A 12,202-nucleotide genomic window follows, 5' to 3' on the forward strand; every position below is an offset into this window, starting at 1 on the left:
ATCATTTTCTGGAATATTCTAATCTAAGAAAAATCTTCTAAACTGTGTTCATATAATTAAGAAACATTTGAACTTAGGATATAAAACTATATATTCTATAAATTTGATATATATCTCTATGTGTGTACAACATGTATATTTATAGATGCATATATATATGTGTGTGTGTGTGTGTGTGTTCTTTTAAAGATTTTATTTATTTTGAGTTTTACAATTCCCCCCCATCTTACCCCCCCCCCCACAGAAGGCAATTTGCCAATCTTTATATTGGGAAAGTATTTATTAAAATATCCATCTAGAGTTACTTTGGTTGTCTTAGCTATCAGAATGAACCTACCCTCAATCTGGAATTAGGGAGGAAAATATTAAAAGTTTTCCCAGAAATTATCAATAAACAAATGACTTGGGAACGAACTCTTAGCTAATGTAACCTGTATATTCTGAATAAAGAATTTATTGTACTTTCTATGGGCTTCAGGTAGTTGGTTTCCTGCCTAATTACTGTCAATAATGCCTTTCTCAAAATTTGAATTCACACTCATCCTTTAAATCCTAACTCATTTGCCCCCTCCCCCCCTTCTGGGAAGCTTTTTTCAATGAGAAAGGAAGCATGGTAGATTTCTATCAGAGAACCTGAGTTTCAATCCTTGCTTTCTTTTTAAATTTTATTTATTGTTTCCTATTACATGCAGAGATAGTTTTCCACATTCATCCTTTTGTAAGCTTTTGAGTTGCATGTTTTTCTGTCATCCTCCTGTCCCTCCCCTCTCCCCCATGGCAGCAAATGATCTTAAATAAATTTTATATAATGTACAGTCATATTTAATATATTTCCACATTAGTCATGTTGTAAAAGAGGAATTAGAACTAAAGGAAAAATCATGAGAAAGAAAGAAAAAACAAAAGAAATTTTTGAAAGTGAACATAGTATGTTTTGCTCTGGATTCAAACTCCATTGTTTTTTCCCTCTGGATATTTTCCTTAACAGATCTCTCAGGATTGTCTCTGATCACTGAACTGCTGAGAGGAGTTGAGTCCATCATAGTTGATGAACTGCCTAGGTTTCCTTGAGCAAGCTATATCCTCTCCAAATCAGTTTTCTCATCTATAAAAATAAGGGATTAGACTACAGGATTTTCAGCGATCAGAAAATTAATTGTTTCATCACTTATGATCTTTTACCTTGACCTTCACATTGCACAGTTCTACACTTTTCTGATAACTTGTCATGTGATATAACAATCTATAGTTTTATTTTTCCCCCTTGTTAATAAGATTTATGAGGACAAGGATCATTTTAGTGCAACTTAAGATATTTTACTTTAAGCTCAGACTAGGTTTCCAATTGGAATTATAGTATAGGGTTTTGGATCCACTCCAGGGTACTATATTAATGTAACCAGATAATGTGGCAAACATGATATTCAAAATGGATAGCTGCCTTGTGGTACTCTTATTCTAACAGGTACAGAATAAACTTGATGGCTGCTGCTATGCTGTGAAGCGTATCCCTATCAATCCTGCTAGCAAACAATTTAGACGTATTAAAGGGGAAGTAACCTTGCTTTCTCGGCTGAACCATGAGAATATTGTGAGGTACTACAATGCCTGGATAGAAAAACATGAGAAGCCCTCTCCTGGCTGCCCATCATCAGATACAAGTGAAGAGAGCCCAGCCTCTAAAAAGGGACAACAGAATGGAAAAGATAGACTTGAGTTGACAGATAATGTGGAAGTCAGTGCTCCTCCTCCAATTCTGACCAGTTCAGTGGAATGGAGCACGTCCTCCAGTGCCAAGTTCACTGGAGCCAGTCAGGAGTCAAGTGATGATGATGAAGATGATGATGATCGGGATGGAGTGTTCTCACAATCATTCTTGTAAGTTAGTTTAGTAAATATTCTTTTTTAAAAAAGTTTTTTTAATTTGGGAAACCAAAGAATTTTTTAAAAAGAAATCCCTTAGCCAAACCTTTGCATAATACTTTATTTTTTATTCTTTTTTTTAGTTATTTATTTATTTTGAATTCCACAACCTTTCCTCCAATCTTGCTCCTCTCCCCATCCCCCACAGAAGGCAGTCCTAGTTTTTGCATTGTTTCCATGGTATATATTGATCCAAGTTGAATGTGATGAGAGAAAAAACATATCCTAAAGGTAATAGTCTCTGGTCTCAGTTCAAACTCCATATTTCTTTATACATTGCTAAAATATTCTTGTTTAAGAGCAAATATAATATCCCCTCCCCCACAAAAATATAGAACCTCATGAGAAATAAAGTAAAAGAGAGAGAAGAAAAAAATGTGTTTCAGTCTGTGTTCTGATACCATCAGCTCTGTCTCGGGTGGATTGTATTCTTCATCATAAGTCCATCACAGAAGCCACCTTCATACTTTTCCACAGTTGCCACCTCTAACTGTAACTCCCTCCATCCATTCCTCCCCACTACCACATACTATATTCTCCCTCTCTCTCTCTCTCCCTTCACCCTGTCCCTCTTCCAAAATGTGCTGTAGGGCAGCTGAGTGGCACAGCAGACAAAGTACCACTCTGGGGCCAAGAGGCCCCCAAGCCCACATGCTTCCCCAGAGACTCAGCAAGAACCTAGCCCCAGGTCACCCAATCCCAGCACCTAGCAAAAAGTAAAAAAGATAGTGTGTTAAATCTGACTATTCTCTCCCATGATCTACCCCTGCCTCCATCACCCATATCCTCCCTCTTCCCCCTGTCCCCCTTCTCTCCTCCATATTCCAGATGTCTTTACTCTATTGAGTGTATATGCTGTTTCCTCTCTGAGCCATTTCTGATAAGAGTGAAGGTTCCCTCATTCCTCCTAGCCTTCTGCCCTTCCATATCATTGCAAAAGCTCATTATAAAAAAAATCTTTTATATGATATCTTAGCCTATTTCACCTCTTTCTCTTACTCCCAGTACATTTCCCTTTCATCCATTGACACCATTTTTGCAATATCTTATGTCTTCAAATTCAGCTCTCTCCTGTGCTTCATCTATAAAAGCTCCTCCTACCTGCTCTACCAAATGAGGAGGCTCATATGAGCATTATCAGCATCATTTTTCTATGCAGGAATACATATAGTTCATCATCATTAAGTCCCTCATAATTTACCCTTCTCCGCTCTCTGTTCCACCTGAGTCCTGTATTTGAAGGTCAAACTTTCTGTTCAGCTCTGGCTGTTTCAACGGGAACATTTGAAATTCCTGTTTCATTGAAAGTCCATCTTTTCCCCTGGAAGAGGATGTTCAGTTTTGTTAAATTATCATTTCTGAATCTGTTTTCCAGATTAGTTGTTTTTTCAGTGACATGTTTTACATGTTCTTATAATTTTTCATTCTTTTGGTGTTGAAGTATTGTGTCTTGATTTCTCGTAAAGTCATCAGCTTTCTTTAGCTCATTCTACATCTGAAGGACTTGCTTTCCTCAGGAAGCTTTCTCATCTCCTTTTCCATCTGGCCAGTTCTGCTTTTTAAAGAATTCTTCTCCTCAGTAACTTTTTGAACTGTTTTATCCATTTGACTTATGCTGGTTTTTAACATATTATTTTCTTCAGCATTTTTTTGGATCTCCTTGACTAAGCTGCTAACTTCTTTTTCATGTTTTTCCTGCATCTCTTTCATTTCTTTCCCAATTTTTCTTCTATCTCCCTTACTTGATTTTCATAATCTTTTTAGAGCTCTGTCATAGTCCAACTTCCATTTTTCTTGGAGTCTTTAGATGCAAAAGCTTATACTTCCTCATTTTAGGATTGAGTATTTTGATCCTCCTTGGTATCACAGACAAGGTATTTGTCAGTGGTCCAGGTCCTCTTTTTTTTTTTCTGTTTACTCATTTCCCCAGCCTGTGCCTGGTTTTGGGATGCTTTCTGAGCTTTTCAGTAATGTTGGGGAGCCCCCCACCACCAAGGACCTCAGTTTGTGAGACTTTGACTGCTCTGTGAATGACCACAAGCACACCCCTCTGCCATGGGTCTGAGGCAGGGGAGATCCCGGTTCTATTGGGGGGGGGTGGCTAGACTACGACCAGGATCTGAATGTGGTGGGCTGAGCACTCAGGGTATAATTGCCTGGAGGCTCCTACTTCCATTTCCTGGATCTGGGCCTGCTGACTGCTGCAACTGCCCTGAGGGCCTGAGCTTGGGCTTGCTCTGGCAGAGGTCTCCTGTTCCCTGGGTTGCAGGTCAGGAAACTGCTTCGGTCTTCTCAGGAGGCTGAAGTTTCTTCACTCTGGCAGGCCTCCCATCTAACCCCATGGAATGGAGTTTTTTCCACTATTTTCTAGGTTACCTTGGGCTGGAGAGTTGCCTCACTGGATCTTTTTGTGGATTTTATTTCTCAAAAATTTAGTTGGAGTCAAAATTTTAAGATTTTTGAAATATTTTGAGGAGAGCACCTAGGAGAGGCTCTTGTCCTGCCACCATCTTGGCCCCACCCCCCCACCCCCACTATAATACTTCAAAGAAATTTGGCACATGCACTTATCTGTTTTATATACTCATGTTTGCAAAGCTGTTGAAAGCATGATTTATTTTTTTTTATTTTTTTTTTAGGTTTTTGCAAGGCAAATGGGGTTAAGAGGCTTGCCCAAGGCCACACAGCTAGGTAATTATTAAGTGTCTGAGACCAGATTTGAACTCAGGTACTCCTGACTCCAGGGCTGGTGCTTTATCCACTATGCTATCTAGCCGCCCTGCATGATTTAGTTTTAATTAGAATATACATAAAACTTGTCAAAGAGACCCTTAATTTTTCACCATGTCCAACTTTAAGACTTTTCATTGAACTTAAAAGAATCTCCACGCTTGAAGTATAGTAGAATGTATAGGAAAGCAGGAAGTAGTGATACCCGCCTATAATCCTTCCTACTGGTAGAGGCTGAGGCTGATGAGTCATCAACATCAGACTTCATGTTGGATTTCCACCTCAGGCAAACCTAGTTTCAAAAAAAAAAAAGTATATGGAAACAATGCAAAGACTGGCAAATTGCCTTCTGTGGGGGGTGGGGGTGGGAAACAAATTTAGGGGAAAAATTGTAAAACTCAAAATAAATAAAATCTTTAAAAGGAAAAAAATGCATAGAAAAAAGTAATGCAAGGGAAAAGGAATACCAGAGTACAAAAACTTCCCACCTGATTTCCTTTGCCAGAAGATTCTGTTGGGTGTTCTAGTATGTTATATAATATACACTTTCTAGCATACTAGTTATTTAACAGCAGAGTCCAGATAATTTGTAGTCCTGACATAGGATCTATTGAAGATTCCAAAATTTATTAGGAAACTAATGAATACATCATAAATTAAAACCTATAGATCAGAAAGTATTTGACAATTTAATTAGCTTACTTTATTTTTAATTCTTCATATCTTAATTAAGTTTTCTTGTAGCCCTTATTAGGGAATGGCCTATGAAAAATAATTTAAATAATTTCTGAATGAAGTTATTTTCAGGAGGTGGAATTACTTTAATGTGCTAACTAAGTGAATGTATATCTCAGGGGTGCCATTTAGGGATAAGTTTCACTGCATACCAATACTTTTCTTTTTTGAGAATTGTTCAGATTTCGTAAATCTAAAGAGACTGCATTTTCCTTTCTTTTTTCTTTTTCTTTTTTTTTAAAGACCAGCCACAGATTCTGAAAGTGATATCATTTTTGACAATGAAGATGAAAACAGTAAGAGGCCCAGTCAGGTAAATAAATACCTAATTGCCACATTTGATTAACTAGTTAGAATATGATAAAAGAGTTTAAAAACACTACAACTTAATTCCAGTTGTAAACACTTAATTCAACCTTCAGTTCCAGACAACCTACTCTTAAATGTGGTAGAAATCTGCTTCTCAGAAATGTTTCCCCACAGTGATACCTTTGATTTATAAACTACCTTGATATACCTGGAGAGTGCTACGTTGACTGACTAAAGCACATCTTTGTGAGATAATGAACCTCTCTTTAAAAGCAATCCTGGATGACCATGGGATTAATACCATATCCCTAAGGCTATTAATTGAGCGTAATATAATGGAAGAAATACTGGACATAGAGGTGAATGAAAACTAGGCCCAAATCCCACCCCTAATACTGTGACCCTGAACAAGTCACTTTATCTCCCTAAGATATCACTTCCTTTTCTTCAGAGTGGTGATAGTAATAGCTATTGTGCCTGCTTAATAGTGCCACTCTAAGGATCAAATGAGATAGTGGAGGTAGAAGGTTTGTGAACCTTATAAATGTTAGTTATTAGTGTTGTAAGCCTGAATTTACCCATAAAATAAATTTACTTTTTTCAGGATAGAGAAATGAATTAGGATACTTCATTGTCTTTAAGTGATTTGCTGACCAAAATAAAAATAATTAATTTTTGGTACATTGGGAGTAGGAATAGCATGTAGGCTATGGAGCTAAAAGGAGAAGAACTATAATATACATGGGCAATGCTTACTCCTTGCATTTTGCTTGGTCTCTCCCTGCCCCAACCAAATTCAGAATCATTTAATTCTAATTAGTTTCCTGTCTGATCCTATTGCTTATCCTAAAAAATTGTTATCAGTTTATTTAGACACCCGGAAGAAAAATGTCAATCCTCTCTACTGGATTCTAGGGATAGACAATGTTCAGGTGTGGATTAGATGTGACAACTTTATTACTAGGCATGAAAATAACCCATGTCATATTGGATATGGATAACAAATGTTCATATGTAGACCCTATTAAGGAGTTTGTATTTATTCAAAAGAAGTAGAAATATACAAGTTATTTTTAGTATTTCCCCCCTCTCTTGTAGAACTATCCCAAACCAGTCATTTAGAAAAATTGACATTCTATGCTAAGAAAAGAATACTGCTATAAATGACCTAAATGGAATGCAAAAATTATCTACATTTTATTTTAGAGTGTTTTAAATTCTAGTGTGGCAGTATGGCTAGAGAGTTAGTCTCAAGTTTATAAGATTTGGATTCAGCTTCCACTTCTGACACATGCTAGGTTTGTGACCATACACCAATCCCTGAACCTCTCATCAGCCTTCTAAGAATATGAATTGCAGAGGAAAATGTTAGCCTGCATTGGTGGAGAAAGTATGCTCGCCTCAGATTCCTAACCAGAGAAATCCCAGTTTCAGTCTGTATTTCATCCTCCCTCCTTCATTAGAGGTCTCAAGGAAAGACTAAATGACTATTTTTCAAATATGTTTTGAAGCAGGTTATTTTCAGGGACATAACAGTTTAGATAGCATTTGAGGACCCTTCAGTCTCTAAAATTCTCTTGTTCTATGAAGTGATGACTTAGACTAGAACTGTGAAACTTAAAATTTCTGAGTACCACCTCTCCTGCCCAGATAAAATTGTAGTTCAGAAATATATTATTAAATAAATAAATGTATAATACAACATAGATTAATGTATATTTGTGGTATTATAAGTCAATATATAGACCACAAGGATATGTTTCTCTTTGCATTTGATACCAGTGGTTTGTTTAGATAACAATCTGTTTTGCTCAGATCATATTAAAATTTTTTTATTACCTAAAGAGAACTGTCTCAAAACTCTGCTATATGGCAGAGAGAAGTTCCTAGGATAATATTAGTATCCCATCAATCCATAAATTAGCTAATTCACATGAAACTGATACATATCATCACTTAGCACAGTGCTTGTATATAAGCAGAATCTTAATGGTCTTTATTGAATTGGATTGGATCAACAGTTGTTTCTAGATCTAATCTTTTATCTTTGAAAAATTAAACTCCAACTAAGTCAGTTAAGGTTCTTTCTAGGATCCAACTGTAAGTCAGAAAGGACCATAAGATTGGCTAATTTTTAGAAATTGGTAGTTTCTCCTCACTTAAAAAAAGAAGCCGCTGTAGATGGAAAGGATTTTTAAAAATTATATTTTTAAGATATTTGCCATGAAAAAAATTTGATGATAATAAAAGGACTATCTCCTATCTCCTTTAGGTCAAACTAAATAGCCAGATGGAAAAAAACAGTACTATAATATGGTATAGCAGGATCACTAACATGTCAGCTAATCTGCCCAGTCTAGAGAATAGTGCTGGTTTTACTAACTGATTAAAAATTTGTTCACGTTCATATTTTACTATATTAAGTCTCGAGAGATCTAGACATTTTATTCTAAAATTACCAACCTGTTACTTTATAAGAATTTTTTTTTAACTGAAGCATTAAAATTTTATTCTGTGTCAGCCCTATTCTTTGATTGTGAGAAGGTATTCTGGTGATAGGAGTCTTCATGGCTCCCTAATACCTTTAGGGGGTTTTTTTTAAGGTTTTTTGTTTTTGTTTTTGGCAAGACAATGGGGTTCAATGGCTTGCCCAAGGCAATTATTAAGTGTCTGAGGCAGGATTTGAACTCAGGTACTCCTGACTCCAGGACTGGTGTTCTATGCACTGCGCCACCTAGCTACCCCCCCTCCCTATTATCTTTAGGATCAAATGTAAATAATCTCTTTTCTATGGTATTTAAAATTCTTTGAAACCCTCTTCTCCCTTGCATACTATATAGTTCATCCAAACTGGCCTTGTTATTCTTCCTCCATGGATGTCCATCCATTTCCTGTTCCCAGACCTGGAATATGTTCCAGACTACATTATATTTATTTTGTATGTATTTCATAGTTGCCTTTGTGTGTGCATGTTTTCTTCCGTCACTTTCCACACATCTTCTTGAGGGCTGGAATGTTTTACTTCTGTCTTCATTTGCCCAACTTTTAGCATAGTGTCCTGCATATTATAGATGTATCTGAATGGAGGGGGGGTATGACCTAAGTACTTGGTAGTGATATTCTGGTTTAGTATCAGTTAATTCATTGTGTTCTGTTTTTTTCTTTGTGAAGCAGGATGAAGAATGCAATGAAAAAAGTGATCACCAGGAAAATGAACAGTCCCTTATGACCCAAACAGTCCATTACCTGTACATCCAGGTGACCATCCAGGGCCCTCTTGGGTAGGACTGCAGCATCCATCAGTAGACAGGGTATTTTGAAAGGATTAGAAAAAGAGGATGTAAGAAAGAGACATGATGACATATGTGCAAAGCTTTGACAAAAGATTTCTATGAGTATTTTACATAATCTCCTTGTTTTGGGTGTCCTCTCCATCAGTGCAGATTGAAACTCCTCCTTTTCTTCTCATGCTATGCTGTTCTTTCCATGCCTTTCTAAATGTTTCCCATGGCCAATATCCTGTAGGCTTTCCTTGGGTTCTTTTAATATTTCCAATATCAACGTAGCATCATGGGCATCACTCCTGATTAAATAGTAAGACAGGATCACCAATTAAATAAATGGACATGATCCCAAAACTTGGTCATTTATAACCATCATGAAACAAATTGAAGTACTTTTAAAAAATGGGGAAATATGGGGGAGAATGGGGGAGGAGGGGCAGGAAAGTAGAGGATATAATAAAGCAGAATTTTAAACAGTATAGATAGCTTTGCTGAAAAATAGTAGTCACAGATCAACATGGTGTGAAAATATAAAGAATGAGCCTAAACCTTAGTCCAGCCACAAAGAGGAGAATCTTGTCAGGTCCAAACCATAGTACTCTTGTCAAACAGTGACTAGAGCCAACCACAAGCAACAGAAAAAAATGTACATATCATATAGAAGGGAATCTTGGTTAGCATGAATCCTTTTTAGTTGGAGGAAGGTGGGATAGCAACATATAGTAAAATAAAGGAAAAAACATGTTAATGAGATCATCATACTTTTTTGAAAAGACCATTTCAATCAACATAAATAGGTTAAATGAGCTACTGTTTTTGTGAGGAGATGATTTCTTGCTAAGTTATTATATTCTATATTAGCTGACCTTTAGATTCTTACAAGGGGAATAGCTTCTGTGATGGTTATCAAGAAGTAAAGTATTACTCAATTACCTCAATCATAGATTAAAAGCCTCAGAGCACCTCCTAATTTTTTTATTTATTCAATGAGACTCTCATTTGTAGAATATTAGCCTATTATATAAATAGAATCTGTACAATACTGACTATACAGTTCAGTGGTTATAATACTACTTTGATTCATTTTGATACATTTAATGAATTCATTTGATTCAATTTGTTTCATTTAATGCCTAAATTATGGAAAACATGATGGCATTACTATATTAGTTCCAATAAATTTGTTGAAAATAAGTTTCAAAATAACTAGATAAAACTTGCAACTCCTTGTTCTTGCCATTTTCTTTTTTATTAATTTTTATTAAATTATTAATTTTATTAATTTTTATTAAAGATATTTGAGATGTACCGTTTTCCCCACAATCTGTCAGTCTTTGCTTTGTTTCCATGTTGTACCTTGATCCAAATTGGGTGTGATGAGAGAGAAATCACATCCTTAGAGAAGAGACAAGAAGTCTGAGAGGTAACAAGATCAGACAATAAGATATCTGTTTTTTTCTAAATTAAAGGGAATAGTCCTTGCATTTTGTTCAAACTCCACAGCTCCCTAACTGGATACAGATGGCACTTTCCTTTGCAGACAGCCCAAAATTGCTCCCAATTGTTGCACTGATGGAATGAGCAGTTCTTGCCATTTTCACTTATATTGGGTACCTTTCTGAGGGGGTTTATGGTGGTAATATATGACTTAAATAGGACTTAGTCTACCTTGTTATATAATAACAGCTGCCTCATTAATTATAAATGCATAAAATTAAGAAGCATTTTAAGTCAACAGGTTAATGTTGAAATTCTTACTGTTTATCTTTATCCAAAGATGGAATATTGTGAAAAGAGTACTTTAAGGGATACAATTGACCAAGGATTGTATCAAGACTCTCTCAGACTGTGGAGACTCTTCAGAGAAATTCTGGATGGATTAGCATATATCCATGAAAAGGTTAGTAAACTTGACTGCACTGATTCATCCCATTTCTTGTCTCAAAATTAAAGTTAAGTGCTCATAGGATTGTTTAATTGTGACATACACAAAAATATGTGATTTAATAAAATTGCATCAATTATGAGAGGAAAAAATATAGGTAAGAAGAAAATAAAAGTTAGAGTTGCAGTGCAAATTTATTTGTTAATGGGACAGAATGTGGTACAAAGGTTGATAAGTACCAAAAGAAGTTTACAGACTAGACTGCATCTTGGAATATATGTAGTTGTATATGATCCAATGAAGGATTTATTTAAAAAGGGAATAAAAAATGAGAGAGATAGAAATGAAGTGTTTCCTCTAAATTATGATCTTGTTGGATTGGTGATGGCTTTCCCTAAAAATACTTTTAAGGACAAAGGATGTGAGCAATCTGTTTTCAATTCTTATTTCTCTTTAAACATTTGTCATTTTAAAAACTAGAAATTTTAAGTAGCCTGTGAATGATAAAAACATGAACCTAGCTTTAGAATGAACTGCCTGCATTTAAAAACCCTTCTGCTTAAGTCAAATAGAGTCCTGAACATTGCTTTCTCCCACATTGAAGTGATCCTTTTTTGCCACCCACATCATTTTGCTGGGTTAATCATGGGGAAAATAACTTGACCGTCCTTTAACAAAAATTGGGACAACTACATGACAGGAGAAGGGAGAAGAGAGAGACATTAGACTTAGACTTTTTCTTTGTTCTGATATCTGTTCTTTTGTGATGTTACTTGGTATTCTTCTTGTACTGTGCCTCCTATTGTTTTGGGGTTTGTTTGGTTTTTTTGCAAGTCAATGGGGTTAAGTGGCTTGCCACACAGCTAGGTAATTATTAAGTGTCTGAGGCTGGATTTGAATTCAGGTACTCCTGACTCCAGGGCTGGTGCTCTATCCACTGTATTACCTAGCTGTCCCTCTTTGTTCTAATTTCTCATTATTCTTAAATTGTTTTATTTTGCCATGTTTAAATACAGTATCATTAGTCTATGCTTGACATATACATCTGGCTAAAAACAGGCTCTATAGTTTTCAGATTTCTTTTAAGCATCTCAGATTTCTTTTAAGCATTTCCACTGAGAATCCTAACTATATTACTATGAAATCATAGGGATCCTAGAATTGTGCTCTCGTGTACTTTCTCCCTTTCAATTGAGTTAAACAAATATTATTGAGTTTTTAACTGTGGGATGAGAAAATAAAGAATATTAAAAGGTCCCTGCCATGAGGGAGCTTATTCTTTTTGGTGAAGGCCAAGGAAAAAAAAAAGAGGATTCATCTACATTAAATACTTATG

General features: G+C 35.8%; 1 protein-coding gene across 3 annotated transcripts in view; it reads left to right on the forward strand.

Moving 5' to 3' along the window:
- The window catches only part of EIF2AK4 (eukaryotic translation initiation factor 2 alpha kinase 4), a 106,752-nt gene that overhangs the window by 55,593 nt on the left and 38,957 nt on the right, over window positions 1-12,202 (forward strand). For 2 of the 3 annotated variants that reach the window (XM_074235084.1, XM_074235085.1), the window contains 4 exons: window positions 1,466-1,878; window positions 5,632-5,701; window positions 8,869-8,955; window positions 10,759-10,881. In XM_074235084.1, coding sequence (XP_074091185.1) covers window positions 1,466-1,878; window positions 5,632-5,701; window positions 8,869-8,955; window positions 10,759-10,881 — 693 coding nt within the window. The remainder of the gene's footprint in view (window positions 1-1,465; window positions 1,879-5,631; window positions 5,702-8,868; window positions 8,956-10,758; window positions 10,882-12,202) is intronic. The other variant, XM_074235086.1, reaches the window with a different exon arrangement.

This window comes from Macrotis lagotis, chromosome 4, assembly GCF_037893015.1.
Source record: "Macrotis lagotis isolate mMagLag1 chromosome 4, bilby.v1.9.chrom.fasta, whole genome shotgun sequence".
Taxonomy (NCBI): domain Eukaryota; kingdom Metazoa; phylum Chordata; class Mammalia; order Peramelemorphia; family Peramelidae; genus Macrotis; species Macrotis lagotis.